This window comes from Acipenser ruthenus, chromosome 6, assembly GCF_902713425.1.
Source record: "Acipenser ruthenus chromosome 6, fAciRut3.2 maternal haplotype, whole genome shotgun sequence".
NCBI lineage: Eukaryota > Metazoa > Chordata > Actinopteri > Acipenseriformes > Acipenseridae > Acipenser > Acipenser ruthenus.
The window spans coordinates 33,691,213-33,709,385 of record NC_081194.1 but is presented as its reverse complement, the minus strand read 5'-3'; the positions used below and the strand labels follow the sequence as shown (position 1 = coordinate 33,709,385).

Here is an 18,173-nt window from a genome sequence, read left to right as displayed (position 1 = left end):
GTTATTAAATTAACATTCGGGGAACCACCAGTTGGGATAATATTGTTTTAAGTCATAAGTTCTGCAGTAAAACTTTCTGACTGAATAAAACAATATTCAAACCTTCCTATAGTTTTACCTCTGCATTTAGAAGAATCATTACAATGCAGTTTATTGGTATATTTTCATAAGGCCCATTTTTTGAGATTTACTCATAAAACTACCCCACATTGTTAGTAATGTCAAATCATTACTTTGTAATGTATACATAATATTTTACAGCATTTTAACAGTCGGTCAGAAATACGCTTTATAAGAAAATTAAGAATAAATAACAATATTTTAGACACATTTTTAAAAGATAGGCCTTCAAACAGATATTCACTTATTTTTTAATAAAAAAACATGATACTTTAAAATAAATACGTTTACTAGGTTCAGAATAACATTTACTAAAAAAAAAAATTGTTAATATTTAAAACATTTACCACGTAAAGCACCAATAAATATAAATGTGACAAAATATACTAAAAATGTGGCTGTACAGAATAGTTGTTTCAGTTTACTACGACTAGAATGTATTGTTTATTATATGTTGTCATTTGAGGCACAATTCATACTAGTGAAGCAACTAGAAATTCATAGATTACCAATACATGTCAAACCTGCATACACTACACACTGAAATAGCAGACACACAACATGCAAAATATGTAGTGTATGCAATTTCACTATATAGTGTTAGTATGTAGCTTATACTATTTCAATGTGCAGCATACACAGTTTGATCAGGTAGTGCACCATTGTTCAATGTGACTTTGTAACACAGCCATTAGAAAGTCTGAGTTATTTCCCCCAGGCAGATAATTTACTCTATTTTATTATAAAAATTGTCTTTTCAGCTTTTGGGGCAAAACTATGCATTGGCTTTGGGAACAAAAACCTTATTACTAGAGTTAAAAGGAAACTGAAATATTGTTCAGGAATGTTTAAGTGTTTTTCTTTTAAAGTAATCTAACCTCATGATCACTGGAGGAGTGGATGACCCTACATTTACAGCAAACAAAAAAATAATTAGTTAACACTGCATATAAATAAATTGAAATTAAATATATACACAAAGAATACTGAACATTATCTAAATTATAAATTATCTGTGTAAATTGTCCACTACAAAAGGGATATTAAATATGCATATACAGATGTTGTTTTGTTTTTAAATACTTCAATAGTGTGTGTAAGGCTTTCTTTGGAAAATAATACTTTAGAAACTAATGAAGGCTACAGGAGGGCTTAGAGAGTTTGCTACTAAAAAGTAAAAAGCCCTTCTCTGACTACAGAATCAATTTCAAAATGTATCCATATACAGTGCCTATAAAAAGTCTACACCCCCTTTCAAAATTTTCACCTTTTGTTGCCTTATAGCCTGGAATTAAAATGCATTAAAATTGTTTTTTTTTCATTTATCTACACAACCCACCCCACTTCTTCCAAGTGAAAAACATATTCTAGAAATTTGTAGAAAATTAATTAAAAATAAAAACTGAAATAGCTTGGTTGGATAAGTGTCCACACCCCTTGTAATAACAATCCTAAATTAGGTGTAACCAGTCATCTTCAAAACCACACACCAAGTTAAGTGGCCTCCACCTGTGTTAAATTGTAGTGATTCACATGATTTCAGGATAAATTCAGCAGTTCCTGTAGGTTCCCTCTGCTGGGTAGTGCATTTCAAAGCAAAGACTCAACCATGAGCACCAAGGTGCTTTCAAAAGAACTCCAGGACAAAGTTGTTGAAAGGCACAGATCAGGGGATGGGTATAAAAAAATATCAAAGGCCTTGGAGCACGGTCAAGACGATTATTAAGAAGATTATTAAGAAGTGGAAGGTGTATGGCACCACCTAGACCCTGCCTAGATCAGACCGTCCCTCCAAACTGGATGACCGAGCAAGAAGGAGACTGATCAGAGAAGCTACCAACAGGCCAATGCCAACTTTGCAAGAGCTACAGGCTTTTATGGCCAAGACTGGTCAAAGTGTGCATGGGACAACAATATCCCAAGCACTCCACAAATCTGGCCTGTATGGTAGAGTGGCAAGAAGGAAGCCATTACTCAAGAAAGCCCACCTTGAATCCTGTTTGAAGTATGCAAAAAAACACTCTGGAGATTGTGTAGCCATGTGGCAAAAAGTTTTGTGGTCTGATGAAACTAAAATTGAATTTTTTTACTTAAATGCAAAGCGTTATGTTTGGCGCAAACCCAACACAGCGCATCACCCAAAGAACACCATCCCTACTGTGAAGCATGGTGGTGGCAGCATCATGTTATGGGAATGTTTCTCATTGGCAGGGACTGGGTCACTTGTCAGGATAGAAGGGAAAATGAATGAAGCAAAGTACAGAGAAGTCCTTGAGGAAAACCTGCTGCCCTCTGCAAGAAAGCTGAAACTGGGACGGAAGTTCACCTTTCAGCATGACAACGACCCAAAGCACACAGCCAAAGCTACACTGGAGTGGCTAAGGCGCACACAGCCCGACTCAAGCCGTCCCAACTCATCTCATCTGAGTATGCACAGATTCTGCGATCAGTTGTGCTCAGTTTTGGTTTCATGTCACAACTGAGTTTTTCCCGAATGGGTGTCGCACACTGCTAAGACTGAATTACTAATGACGACTAGATACTAGTGATTACTATGTATGCAGATTTAATTAATACTGCCCTGCACACATTTTTGTATTAACTTGGCCCAACATAGCAACCCTCATATTTTGCATGGCATCATATGCTGATTAGACAGCGGAGACAGCGCTGCGAGGCAACCAAAAGAAGTGCTTAGCCTGTTAATTTAGCTCTTGACCATTTACACCATGCAAATGTTTCAGGCAGTGTTTGACTTTGTGTATAGTTTGTCTACTAAACTTTAGCCTGTGGTAAATAAAATCCAACCTGTTGATTATTTTTATTTGACTTTGGCATTTTTTTCTCAGCGTGTGGATCTAGGGGCTTGTGATTTGTGACCTACTGGAGATCGACGCACCGGTTACTTCTGTTTTAGCACAGTAAGAAAATATAGGCTGCCAGTAGATTGATAATAAAAAGGTAAATTGATCATTTACCTTTGATTACTAAACGCCTAAAAAACTATTCAAATGTGCACATATCTGGTATTTTTGAATTCGGGACACGCAGAGCAATTCCAGGCTAATGTATTTTTACCTGTGGAACTAAAGCTGTCAATATTCCGCCATCTTGTATGACAAGTTATGTCACTTAAACCTGCTTCACCACTGGTTGACACCCTTATGACTAATCGGTCTCAGTCAGTCTTGGTCGGCAACCGCCGCACACAGACTGATCACATCTGAACGAAACTGCATCTGAAAAAGATTCAACATGTTCAATCTTCAAATCTGAAGACATCCCGACTGAAATGTGCATAATCTTGGTTTTAAGGGCACGCACACTGCTACGATTCATCCAGACTCTGTACGGCTAGTTGAGATGAGGTGAGTCTGTATGCGGCTGGGAACAAAAAGATAAATGTCCTTGAGTGGCCCAGTCAGAGCCCCGACCTAAATCCAATCATAAATTTGTGGCATGACTTGAAGATTGCTGTCTATCAACGCTCCCCAAGGAACTTGACAGAGTTTAAACAGTTTTGTAAAGAAGAATGGTCAAATATTGCCAAATCTAGGTATGCAAAGTTGGTAGAGACCTATCCCAACAGACTCTGTTACAGCTGTAATTGCTACCAAAGGTGCTTCCACCAAGTATTATCTCAGGGGGGTGGAGACTTATCCAATTATGATCTTTCACTTTTGTATTTTTAATATATAATTTTTTTCTCAATAAAAACCTTTTCCCCTTAACATGTGGAGTTTGGTGTGTAGATAAGTGGAAAAAAATCCTCATTTAAATGCATGAAACTCTGAGGCACTAACACAACAAAATGTGAAAAAAGTTCAAGGGGGTGTAAACTTTCTATAGGCACTGTATACCCATAATTAATATCCCTTTACACATTTGCTTTTTGAGTCCTGTATTTAGTGTTAGTTGCTACAGCCTTCTTTCATGAAAGCAGTTGTTAGCCCAGAGTCAACACTCCTGCATAGGGCCACAATAAAGCAGGAAGTGACATTATAAACAGAGTTCCATGTTCCAACACTTAATTTGGACCTTTGAGGGCTTTGACAAAGCATCTTGGTGTATTATATTTTCCACAGAAAAGCAGCTATTCATCAAAAAATTATCATAAGAAATGTTGAACATTCTGAGACACTCTGTTCGCCGTTGACTTTCTGTTTTTCTTCTACTCGTAGAGTTCTCATTCTGTTGTCTATATCCACAGCAGACCGATTGCATCCAGTGAAAAATATTTAAATTTGTCATATTAAAAAAAAAAGATTCATCCACCCAGTATGTCTGGTATTTTTTTTTAGCAGCAAAACAATTAATTATTTTCTTTATATATTAATATTTCGAAAATATACAACAGGATGATTATGTTTGTCAACAATCTTTCCAGGGAATGCTTTTCCGGAGAAAAATAAAAATGATCAGAATTCAAAGTGCTGTGCTATGTATATCCTTCATGTCATGTCCATTTTAACTTCCTCTCATCTCCTTGGCTTTTCACACCTAGAATGTAAAATTAGAAAGTGGTTAGACTCAGCCCACTGAATGTCATTCAGACTTGTTACAACCACAACCTTCAAGTGACATTTTATATGCAGATCAACAAGTGCTGCACTTCCCTTAATCATTTGGTTAATGTCCATAGAGCAGATACACAGTCTAGGCTAAGAAGCAAGCAGACCAGCCTGTACTAATAGGTGCCAATAGGGATAAAAGAAATATGTTATCAGACAAACAGAAATATTTTGAGCAAATCCAACCATCATTAACTTGAATTTATTATTCAAATGTGTGTGGGGAGGACAACTAACCGTTACATTTTGTAATTTTTTGTAACCCTTTGTGCTTATAGATAAAATACCACAGCTTCCAAACCTACTTTGTCACCACGGTTACTAAACATTTTAAGAAAAAAGGGTAAACAGCAATGTAGAAGACAAACAAAAGAAAAAAAAGCCCAACTTCTACCAGATTTTAAGGTACTCCAGCAATTGTTTATATAACATTAGGGCTCATTTCGACAGACAAATGCAGTGTGCCTTGTGTACCATGTAGGTTGATACATGTTGAGCTACAGCATCAAATACTAGGGAGCCATCACATTTATATTAAAGCAAGTCTCTGTCTCCTGATCACCTGCAGTGGATAGTTTATTCTGTGTGGCTACTGAAACACAATCACATCAGGTATATTAGTCATAATACCATCTGCAAAGCCATCACAGTTGTGTCAGGTATAGGATACTATGATGTATCTGGTCAGATTTTTCCAAGTGAATGTATTGTAGAGTTATAGTTACATTTGTGGGGAGGCTGTAAACATAAGATACATATTAGTAGTTATCTGCTGGCTCCAAATAATGGGGTTTTGAAAGTTCTAATTTCTTTCTTAATATTCCCATTACACCCTCCTTTAAACTTGGTAGTGTTGGCAATTTTAAAGCAAGAGATGTTAGGGTGAAGCAAGCTTTTGGATATTGTTGTGAGGATTCCACAGATTGTGAATGCTCACTACAAGCAGACAGGCAACAATATAGTGATGCTTGTTAACGCTAAACAAACAAAGAAACAGCTTAAATGCCCAACATATACGGCAGACACATAATATCTACATGCTGGCAAAAAGCAAGTTTTTTTGAAAAATTTTTGGGAGTTTTTGTTTTTAATAACAAACCTGCAAGTTCTTTCGTTTAACTCAAGCTGCCTGGACTTGCAACGCAAATGTGTGAATTTGCAGGAACATTTACAGGTGTGTGGATCCTGTACAAACAAGTGTTTTCTTCTCTCTGAGCAAGGCTCACAGTGGCTGCAAAAAGGCAAAAAAGGAAAAAAGAGGTCTAAGCTACAGCGCTTTAGCAGAGAGAGAGAGAGAAACACATGCAATACACCCCCTTAAACATCAAGCACACCACCTCCACGAGGCAGACAGCACATAGAATACATTTCTTTCCAAGTGTTAACTAAGAGGTTAACAAAATCAGTTATAAACCAAAACATGATTGAAAGTGCCTCACACCATTTTATTTTTAGCTTTTTAAAATTAAATAGAAATGACTGTTGTATCTGGAGGATGTTCTATCAGTAAACTGTCACTGCAAAGGAAAAGGGTCTGTCTCTTATATTTAAACAATACCTATCCAGACATCATGGATTTTTTATCTTAGATTTCAGTAGAGCTGTGCTAAATTCCAATCTGTGAGTAGGAGCAATTGTGTTTTGTTTAGACATTATCTGGGAATTTCAAGTTTAAATGATACCCCTGCAAGAAAAGCACAGTGAAATGAACAGTTTATATTTGTGCAGATTTATTTTTAAAAAGCTAAAGTGCGTGCTTTCTAAGCATGGGACCTCTGGAGCAATAAACTTGCATCCTGATAAATTAGTAACAAACATATTCAACATAGGCCATATCTATTAAGCAGCAAAACCCCCACCCATGAGATTCTGAACCAAAATAATGTTCATATTAGATACTCTATTAATATCATGTATATCAGGGGTGGTAATTATGTAGCCACCTTCTTATAATATACTAGGAAAGGGATTATTATAAATATATAGGGGGTATCACAGATATGAAATCCTATCAATGTTCATACAATGGGTTTCTTAGAGTAACCACTGTATGAACTATATACTTTGAACTATATGATCATGTGTAATTTTATCTGTAGAAATATAACAAACACAAACATCGTTTGTTACATGCTTGTAGGCTTTTGTATGTTAAAATTAGTTTTTTTTTTAAATAGATATTTTGTGCATACATGTTTGACCAGCCTTAGGCTCAAAACTGCCATTGTAGTTTTACATGTACCAAATCAATTGTCTGCTCTCATGGCAACTAGTTTAAAAAGGTGGCTTCATCAGTGATACCACAACTTAATATACACAACTAAATAATATTCAGCAAATTCTGTACTTAAAGATGCAGTATCTTTTAATACATACTTGTAATTCACAATCCATGATAAGATAATAATTCATTACAATGATACAATGTTTTACAGGGTTCATACACTTTTTTAACATCAAAATTCCATACTTTTTCCAGATTTCCATTAGTTTCTACTAGTTTATCGATAGTTATCCACATAGACAGGCAGCCGCAGAGCATTATAGCTTTTTGATCCAGAGCAGAAGTTGCTCCTGGTTTTCTAAAAGTATTTGTCAGAATCTAACAGACAATGCAGGTATGCAAAAGAGAAATAAGATACAATCTTAGAAATGTCCAATATCTGGAAACTACATTGCATTATTTACAAAAATAATATAAAAAGTTGTATATTGCAAGCATACTTCTACCAAAATAGGATAGTATAATGGTACCAACAGTATAAAACCAGACAATTTTGACAGTATAGTATATATACTTGCAGTATATTACTTTTTTTGTAAGGGATGATATTGGATTCTGATCCAAACTTCTTTATACCCTGTTAAATGTTGAACACTATGAGAGGTGAAAAATAACAAAAATGAAATAACAAATGTGCATGCATTATATATTCATGTGCAAGTGTTGTATATTAAACATACAAGTCAAATACTAAATACAGCACACCCTCGCTATAACAACCCTGTTTGGGTCCAGAGCCTTTTGTTCGCTATCGTAAAAGGACAATCCAAAACCAACAATGTAAGCTGCTGGAGTAAGTTTAGGAAGTCACCTTGGATAAAGGCATTAGCTAAATTATTAATAATATTAGAACTGTTTTTATTCTTTGATTTTCTTTATTATTATAGTATTTGTCACTAATACCACTAATAATAATAATAATAATAATAATAATAATAATAATAATAATAATAATAATAATAATAATGAGATTGTGAATAAAAGTAGAATTACAAGTACAGTACCTATTTGTGGCATGCTGCAGCCAGTATTCAGGCGATATCCTATTCGTTGAAGAACACAGGTTTTTTTTTTTTTAAATCCGAGTCGGTGATAATAACTATCCTAATCGATTTTTTTTTTCCTGGGTTTGGAAATAACGTTAACGATTTAATAAAGGTAACAACAAGATAACAAAATGTGAATCTTGGTGAGCAGAGTACAGCAGCTTGTAATTCCAGTCTGTAACTTTGTTTAACAAATCATAGCCTTCAATATAAATGTATATGTTTTGGCTGTCGTAGTGTCCATTTTACCCTTCGTATCACTGAAGCAGACATAGTCATGTGACATATACCAGTGCGCTGACTGGATAGGATTCCTTGAGTTGTCAGGACGTTGTCAGGGGTGTTACATGGGGCAATCGTCGCGGGATTTGGTTGCTAATAGTAAATTGCCTAGACAGTTGCCGCTAGAGCTGCTGACCCGCTTTCAAGATCAATTATTATTAATAATAAAAATATTTGCAGAATTATTTTCATTCTCCTGTGATACTAGTAAAATTACAGACTTTTTCCAAGACTTTCATAACGGCATTTTCAAGCCCTTTAAATCAGTTTTGCATTTTTCCATACTTTTTCCAGACTTCCAGCCTGTTTAATTGCTATATCTGAAAGCCTTCCTTACAGATCAGTAGTTTTTCTCTTCAGACCTTGCCAATGGCTTAAAATGTGTTATTTTTCAGTACACTGCATGAGGGGGTCTGCAGATGCTATTCTAACACTTTCATTCAGCAAACAATATGTTGAATTGGAAAAGGTTTTGTCTTATTGTCTGGTGTATGTTTGGTGTATTTCTACTTGCAAACAAATGGCCAACTACAAAAAATTCATGGTCTGATGTCTGTACACATAACGATACCAAAGATTTCAACATCAATAAATGGCATCTGACTTTTGGTTACATTTGGGGCACCATGCACTTTAAAAGATGTATTTTATAAGAGGGTTTATGGTTTGTAAACCAAGGATGGTATCTTTCATTCAAGCCCTACTATTGAGTTATATATAAAGAACTGCATCATCAACATTTACTTTGTGCCAATATCTTTAAAAATAGTAAAACCCAACAAGTAAAAATGTCACAAAAATTACAAGTCCTAGTTTAAGATCCTAAATCTGTAACAAAAGATCTGGGTGGGATAAGACAAAGGAATATGGTCTGCACAAATCACCAGACACAGACAGCTACATACATAGAGAATAATGCATCAACAAATTGTTCACCATATTCATTTAAAATAAGAAGAAGCCATGCTCAGTGATGCCAATATCTTCCATGTTCACTTTATGAACCACAGTGCCACAAACATAGCCCAGTGTATTAAAGCCTCAAGCCAAATGAAGGGTGATTGTAGGAAATAAATAACCCCCTCCCAAATTCACTTAATAACCAAGAGTGAAACGCTCAAGTGCAATTGTGGCGTGGAAAATGCACAGCTGACATACGAGTTGGGCTTTTTGTCTCTGTTTTTCTTTATTTTTCTCTTAAGACCTTTGCCCTTGCCTTTCCTGGGTTTTCTGGAAAATAAAAAGAACGCAAACACCTACAATGTATAGGACAGTTTTATTTTCAAGCTCCTCGTTCACATACATACATCTGTACAGTACAATGTGTCAGTGGCTTAATTAGAATACACATAGGGTGAACATATATAACCATAGTTACTATCTGTTGTGTATTTATTTTAAAATTAACTTAAATCTTTATGAAAATTGAGATACACTTAAAACTAGCTCCTGTCAGGCATGGTGTCGACAGGTGCAATGAGAGTTTCCCAGCAGTTTTGTGAGCGTTACCTCAATTCTGCCATTCAGTCCCGGCCTCTCTTAAGCAGAGACTGATAATTCTACCAAATTGTGAACTCATTTTTTATCTGAGCTGGATCTGAACCTTTTAACAGTGTTGCATTGATATGGTTCCCCCAGTGTTTTAAACCAAATCCCCATATACACTTACTAACATCCCACTGAAAGCTTTCACTTAACCTAGCAAGCAAAATCTGCTGTGTTTTCCACGCCATGCCCATATAACACTGCAATGTTTAATGTATTCTATGTAATGCCCTTTTGCTTATGCAAATAAATTAAGATGAAGACTAAAGATGCATTCAACAAGTTATGATAAAGTACAGGACCATAAACATGAGATTTAGAGATCTACCTCTTATAACTATGGTGAATTCTGGGCACACTGTTTTCAGTGGACAATCTTATTTCTTAGTCCAAAATAGGACAGGAGCTATCAGATCCATTATTCTAGCCAAACAAGTTCATCAAGGAGGAATTTCACATGATATTTCAGTCGTCCAAACTAAACCAGAACTCTTGTCTTGAAAAACAGTGTAATCAAGTATGTGGCACTACACTTAAACAATGAGCATGGTTGGTTTCCTGTTTTTTTTAAGTACCGGCTTAACAAACAGAAAGTGTTGGCCTTTTCTTTTGGTTCATGAACCAACGATTCTGATTATAACTCCACATAATGTCGTCTGTTTTTACCAAACAGGTTATATTATTATATATCATGTTATTTGTTGTTTCAAAACAAAAGATACTGCACCTCCAACAAAATTTGTTGAAAAATGTATTTTAAATATACAGTCAAATCTTTGGAGTCATTTTTCATGACTGCTTGCTGTATATGTCCTATTCTTTAGTATGAAGTTTATCAGATAAGAGTCAACTCAAGTGTTAATAGATACATGTATGTTATATGCTGTGAACCCCCCCCCCCCCCAAAAAAAAACAAAAAACATAATAACCTTTTACTTACTTTTCTTTTTTTTCTTTGACATCTTTCTTTGGTCTGTGAATTATTAAAAACAAAAGACAATGATGAGTCTACAAAACATATTCTAATTCATAATTCCAGATGTTTATTATGATAAAAACGACCCTGGTATTATGAACGTGTCTTACCTGCATTCACATGTACTGTGTTCTGTGAAACTCATCATTCCTATATGTTGACTATGATGCGGTTTGATTTTCATTATCTGAGAAAGCAAAAAACGAAAAGGTTTTGAGTTATATTATATACAGCATTAAAGCATTATTCTCTAAACTCGTGTTGTTCTTTTCTCAAGCATTCAAGAACACATTTGGTATAATATTTCCAGCAGTAAAGCATTTAGATTTATCTGTGGCCAGATTTTTATGCTTCAGTAATCAATTTTTGTTGGACACTTTCAATACTAGGTGGAGTTGGCATTTACCTTCAACAGTAGCTACAATGCAATGAGAGGGAATGTTATTTCCTCAAAAAAGCTCATTTTAATGTGACCATAGGATTTATGCATTCCACCTCTTGTGTATTAATAAATACAAACTAGATATGATAGTAACAGTTAGAAAAGCTTAGGGGGTGGGGGTGGGTCCTTCTGTATAAAATACAAGAGAGTTGTTCAGTGTCCATTACCATTACATTTTTTTCTTCTTAGAAACTGCTAACAAGATGCCATCAATGGGATGAGAACTCTCCACGTGAAACTGGGCTGAGACGCAGACAACTCTTTCGACATACAGTAGACCTCACAATCATCCATAAGGTTAAACTAAAATCCAGTCATTCCAGAATGACCTCTGGTGTACTAAATAACAATGGAAAATGACTTTGTCTCTCATTCACTATATTGTGTTTCTTATTATAAAAGAACTTGACTTGAATTATCAAAGCTGGTGACACATCAAACTAATTTTCTTGCTTTTATGCCTTTCATCTCTGTAGGCCTGAGTGATTGAGTCTGGTGGTCTCAAGTAAGCCAACGGTGGTCATTAGTCCACATCATAAAAACCACCACACAATTCGGTATAATAATTTAGACCAAATGGGAAGCCCAGTACTAAGTGGCATGGGGTGTTTGGGTATAATTCAAATCCATGTTACCTGACTTACAAAAAAATGAAGTATTAATTTAGCAAACTTTCAGTCCTTACCTCCATAGTTACATTGTGCGTTTCCTTCGGCACACACTCTAAACTTTCATCACTACAGCAGCCCGCACATCTCATGAGTGGTACACATGAAGGCTTGAAAATGTACTCTACTTCATCAGGATACTCCTGGAAGATGTCTACTAAAGTCTCTATTGTCCGACAATAGCTTCTCTCGTAGACTTCCAAAAACCTAATAACTGCAAATAAAGAAAAAAGATAAATGTTTTGAGATATGTTTATAGCTTTCACTTTTACCTTTTTTAAAGAATATTCAGCATAAATAACACAGGTTTTTTTGTGACACAGGAACATGCTAACAGGTATACACAGACAAAGGTGAGTTATGGCAGACAAATTGATTGTTGCATAAAATCCGTAACTAGTTTACTGCTAATGCAAGGCAGAGACAATATCCCTTTTTCAACACAAATATATACACGCAAATATGAAGAATTTCTGTAAAAACTGTTTACAGTTTAATTGCCAAGATTAATTGCTTACATATTACAAGAAACAAGTTACAAAGATATTCTTAATAAAAAATACAATAACTTAATAGTTACCTGAATTTATTTTGGGGAACGCCTTAAAATGTCTATACTGTTTTCAATAATAGGCCTATAAAAAGTAGAGAAAAAGTGGATAATTTTTGAAGGTCTACTATAAAATTCAATTGCATAAAACTATAAAAATATTACTTAAGGTTCTTGGATAGACTATATACTCTATATCATAATATAATATATAACATATATCTCTGTGTGTGTGTATATATATATATATATATATATATATATATATATATATATATATACACACACTTTCAGCTTTGTTATCAATATCTGATAAGAGTAAACCTAAAGGTGTAACTTAAAAGAATATTTACCATTTGACAGTAGAATTGTATTTTCAATGCCTGTTTCTGACTCCAGAGCATGTTTTTGTGTTTTGACTTCATTTGATTTGATTCACATCAGGTCAGACCCCAGTGAATGTTTAATTAAATATCATTTTATGTAGGTCTGTTTTTTTTGTGTGTGTTTCACTGTCTCTCTACAGCAAGAGGCCACAGCTCATAGCATTATACAACAATTTAATTGTAGATTTAACATTCTGCCTTGTTAATGTGCAAAAGAACATTTTTGTAAAAAAAAAAGGGATATTCTCTCCTCCAAGTCAGAGCAATTATTACCTACGGATGTAACAAAATAGTTAGTTTGGCCCGGTGTACATACAAGACTGTTGGTCTAATGTAAATTATAATCAGGTGCATAGTGTCAGAATTTCCTCAATATTCATTATTCCAGAAGCATTATTATGATCGCGTGAACGTTTATTTTGACAATTCGTAAACTAAAGCTGCAGTGTCCCACAGAACTGATTCTAATACTCTTAAGTGGCTGTATTACATTCCTTCATTATTAAACCTGGTTGACAGTAGTTCAGTTTCTTAATTCTAAACTCATCTTTCAGCTATGCACTTTGTAAACTTCTGATACTGCTTTCAGCCGTATGATGTTATGACATCTTGGACCTCAAAAAAGACCTCTAACTATTTTAAGAAGAACATACAATCAGCAAAGTCTGCTGCACCCTGCAATGCTCCTCACAAAAGTGTTTTACCTTTTAAACGAATGTATTTACCACCTTGCAAACTGACCACAGTGTTAAAACATCAAATCACATGACATGTTTTCCTAACCTTTTACATCAATGCCAGGGCTGAGTGTGTTTTTTTCTGATAACAGGGCATTTTAGTATTGTTTTAATAAGTGGAAGGGTGATATGGACAATTAGGCAGAACAACCATTCATTATTTTAACTTCATATCACTGTGAACCTAATACTGTTTGATATAGATACCACGTTGAAGGTTATAAACGTTTAACTACACAGATCTCAGTTATTTGAATTGTCTAAAATGTGCCAGGCTCTTTTCAACCTGATAACACTTTCCTCTGTTTGTTCTGCTTTTGCGTCTGTAGTTAAAGTCTAACCATGGTAAGGTATTCTGAGCGCTGCTTCTAGCCAGAGGATTTGTCGATTATAAATGTGGCAGCATACCTGAAACATTATTGACAAACCTTTTAAAAGTCAACTCAACTGTGTTACTTTAGCAAAACAAATCTAATCTAATGGTTAGTGTTAGTACTGGGCTATCAGCTGCTTTTTAGAGACCGGCTGTGATGTACACATAAAATAATGCATCAAATGCTTAGATTCCTCCCTCCCCCAATTCTTCCACCAAGTACTTTCATTTATAACGGCACCGAATCGTATTGACTTTCCAAAACCTATTCAGTATGTGTCCAGAAGATGGCAGTGCAAGCTGGGCATTCCTAAATCTGTGCCTTCTGAGTAAGCAATCCCCCCTCCCCCTCAACGTTATTACATTTCCTTCAGTCACATCTAAGGTCTCGAAGAACGTCATGATAATACCTACTAATACAAGAAGAAAATGTTACCTTCACTAGGTTTCCTCTCTCCATCTCCAGGTATGTGAGCCGTCTGTGAAAAATATGAACAGTCAAAACACGTGTATTGGCAGATGTGTATTAATAGATATTATCCTACGATAGTTCTGTTAAGTTAGATCTTAGAATCCCTAGTACTGCAGTATTTTAAACACAGTAACTCAACAGCAGTAATGCTGCTGCTAGTACCGACAATAATGTAATTTGTAAACAGTTAGTGTACAAATACAGATTTATACTGCAGTAAATTTAAGGGGTTTTGTTTTCACACTGTTTAAGCTTTATGTAGTATATTATGGGACCTTTATATTTAAATGCATGCATTTTTTGCAATTAAAGCCATGATCAGCTACAATGCAACACTTTAAAATATATATTTTAATGAATTGATAATCTGTTGGTGTACATAAGCAACACCCCTTTCTCTCTGCCCTACATGGCTCGCGTCCTGGCCTAAGACATGTTTTATTTGTGTGTTTAAACATAATAAGAATCAAATGGTTTTAATAAGAAACCGTTAGCTGAGTCAAAGAAATTCGGCTATCAATCCTCTCGGTCGAATGAAAAGGTGGCACTGCATTTTTGTTTTCATTATTTTTGAATGGGTTCTCCATGCGTTTGTCTAAAGAAGTGTCAATGCATTTATTCAGTCCACTGCTTTTAAAAACTTGGAGACCAATTTGAAAAGGCAATTACATTAACACGTATTTAGGATTTGTGGCTTTAAGAGTGCGAAGTAGTTCCTTAGTTCCAGCATTTTATGGAGTGACAGGACGCCAAGGTGGAAACCTATGACACAGTGAAATTATTAAACCTTGGTCTGGGAATAAATGAACCAAAAAACAAGATTGTTGTTTTTATATTGTGGAAAGTTGCCATTTTTGGACAGCTCGTTCAATTAATATATTTAGAGATCAGATAGAATACTTTATAAAAAGAAACGTCATGGTAAATGGCTCGTCTATATTTTAAACAAATATGCTCCAATGAATAAATTAACGATGATTATTACGTTACATATCCTAAAGGATGGTTAGTTTATTTTCTTTCTGAGAAATGATATTAAACTGTGGCCTGTGGCGAAGGTGTATGAATTAATGGGGCGAGAGATGACCCCCATGTGTAATCAAGTCATAGTTGTTGAAACATTCCACCCTCAAGTCTGGTCGGTCTCTTTGGAAGTGTCTGATTTCCTGCAAAACCGTTTCCATTCATGTACAATTCATTGATTTTCAGTTATCTTTTTAAAACTGGCAAAAGTTTGTGTTATATGTTTAATTTGACAGTAAAGCTAAATATTAATCAGAGAGATTAGCCGACTATACCGTTGTGGGTACAACGTTATATCCGTTTACAAAATGACACATATTGTAGGAGTTATTTTCTTTGAAAATGTACAATATAAAAGTCTTATGCTTGAAATACTTTCCAGTAACAGTACTAGAAACTTAAACTGACGGGTTTCTTAAGATTGCGTATTTTAATATGCACCTGTATCTATCTATCTATATACTTTTTTTTTCATTCAATAACAAAGTCTGGATTTTGATTATAATCCAGTAGTCTAGTCATGTCACGTGCATACCTGACATACCAAAATTGAGAAACAACACAGTTTGTGACCGGGAAGGTCGTTGCGGCTGTTAACAGAATTAAGACTGCAACGTTTTTCTTCAAAAAGTATAAATTCATTGAAGTTATAGATACAATCCCTCAACGCCAGCATTCAATGATGAAGTTTAAGTAAAATGTCAAGTCTGTCTGTTTGAAAATTATGTATGACCTACTAGGAAATGTCCAAGGACAATATGATTAATTATTGGAAGATTAACAATATTATTGTATTCTACTGAAAATGTAAAGAAACCTTACCTTCACAGTTGAAATATATAGAAGGGCAGCCAAAACAATATTTAGTAAACTCAGAATAAAGTCCATGATTGTATTCCAAAGGTGAATGTCGAAGTTTAAAAATATTGTACAATAAAGCGTGGCTCTCCAGAAATAAATCTGACGAATAAAGTGATTTGTAGAATAAAACTAAGGCAATGGCAGTGACTCCATATCCTGCCCCACTATACTTGAAGCAACACCTGAAAACCTTTATTATAATTAAGGTTGTTGTCAGTGTCGTATCAAAAGTAAAAATGCCTAAAATGTCACCTTATTTTGTAACAGTCTTCTTTTATAAAAATGAAGGATTCAATCCATAATTCACAGAAAACCCATATTTGAAGTTTCACCTTCTCATAATAGATGTCCATCGAAACTTTCACAGGATTCCAGCAACTTTTTGCATTTCTTAATCTGTTTAAAACGTATTTTCCAAGAATATGGAAACAAGAGTTTCCGTTAAAAAACAAAACAACACAAAAATAAAACACTAGGCATGTAAATCCAATAGTTAGAAACAAAATGTATGATATCCACTTAAGTTATATGATACAGCTGACAATTCTTTGTACTTCAGATTCAAACTCCTTTTTTCTGTAGTCTTACACAGCACCGTGTGAACAACTGACAGCAGTCCTGTGCTTGTGAAGCTTCTGGCTCAGACTGCTTTGTGCAAGCTGCGATCATTGGAGCTTCTGGAAGGGGAGGGGACAAGCCAGGGGGTTGGAGTGAAATCATTTATGTTTTAGATTTTGACAACCAAGGCAAAGTCAGCTTTACTGCCGAAATGTAGTTCAAAATAAATAAATAATACACTGAGCTATACCCAGCACGGTGTAATCCAAGAAATAGGGGGCGCGTTAGATGGAAAAGTTACTTTTTCTAGATGTAGAATACAGTATTGTAACCGTTAGGAAAAAAATAAATAAAAAATAAGACACAACTTAAAACCAAATTAAAGAAACATACAACCTTGTATTAGCTACTTTAGATGTGATATGTATCAAATACACCATAGCATATGTGATGACACTCTTTTGCAAGACAAAAACGTTTTATGACCGTTTGAAAGTGTAAGCAACAAGTTGTGTTTGGAGAAATCTAGTGCTGCCTGGGTCAGCAACGTGTTTTTCAAAGTATTGCATTCACTACTACAAACACTCAGACAGACATTAACAATGCTGTTTCAATTTAACGATCTCATTCAAAACAAAAGTGCATGGATATACTGTATTTCCTAAATCGTTAAGGTACAGGAGTATATTTTAAATAGACCAAAATTTATACAGTCGGCGCCGCTTTATAGGGACGCCTAGGGAGAAGGAAAAATATCCCGAATAAGGCGAGATGACCTTAATCATACCGTTTTGATTCTTAATGAAAATAAAAAGAATGAAATCACATCACATTATGATTACATGTTAAGTACATACTTTAAAATAAAAGTCAAATTAAAAAAAAAAAAAGTATTCCTAAACAAAATTAATCGCAACTCCAGTGTTGACACGCCAACTTTCTTGCAACAGAAGCCTGAGAAACCACAGCAGACTCCTCCTTCTTCAAGAGTTCAATGTGGTTTTCGCAATTTACGCAGGTCATAGCGTAATCACGTTACTCACTGCACTGTGCTACGCTACCTGTCTTGTTCGTCATTTGAAAATACTGTATCCCAATTAAACGACAAAAATAGCATTGGGAAGAACAGTCTCCCAGAGTTCCGATTATCCAGTGCTGACTGTATATTTCATACAACATTGTATTTAATCTATCAGAATAAGCTTAAAAAAAGAAAAGAAAAAAAAACATTCTAACACTAATTAGTAAAATCTTTGTTAATAGGGCCATATTGCTCAGT

The 18,173-nt window shown here is 34.9% G+C and overlaps 1 protein-coding gene across 3 annotated transcripts; it reads right to left on the bottom strand.

The window, feature by feature from the left end:
• Window positions 1–359: 359 nt before the first annotated feature.
• On the bottom strand, window positions 360–17,347 carry LOC117410588 (vascular endothelial growth factor A). 3 transcript variants are annotated; one of them, XM_034017251.3, is made up of 8 exons: window positions 16,298–17,347; window positions 14,417–14,459; window positions 11,952–12,148; window positions 10,935–11,011; window positions 10,789–10,821; window positions 9,462–9,533; window positions 5,791–5,922; window positions 360–4,620 (listed from the first exon to the last, which is right to left on the bottom strand). In XM_034017251.3, exons 1-8 carry the CDS (start codon window positions 16,361–16,363, stop codon window positions 4,599–4,601), a joined length of 642 nt encoding a protein of 213 aa, XP_033873142.1. In that variant the 5' UTR covers window positions 16,364–17,347; the 3' UTR covers window positions 360–4,598. The 3 variants fall into 3 exon arrangements, with proteins under 3 accessions (XP_033873142.1, XP_033873140.1, XP_033873141.1); XM_034017249.3 differs by lacking the exon at window positions 9,462–9,533 and having other exon boundaries at window positions 16,298–17,018; XM_034017250.3 differs by lacking the exons at window positions 5,791–5,922; window positions 9,462–9,533.
• Window positions 17,348–18,173: the final 826 nt, after the last annotated feature.

Bases quoted from the DNA above. Each gene is read 5' to 3' on its own strand.
- LOC117410588 (XM_034017251.3), bottom strand. From the start codon at position 16,363: ATGGACTTTATTCTGAGTTTACTAAATATTGTTTTGGCTGCCCTTCTA. The intron at 14,460-16,297 runs GTAAGGTTTCTT...TATTTTTCACAG, and splicing joins TATATATTTCAACTGTGAAG to ACGGCTCACATACCTGGAGA. The intron at 9,534-10,788 runs GTAAGTAAAAGG...TTTATTTTCCAG, and splicing joins GTCAAAGAAAAAAAAGAAAA to AAAACCCAGGAAAGGCAAGG.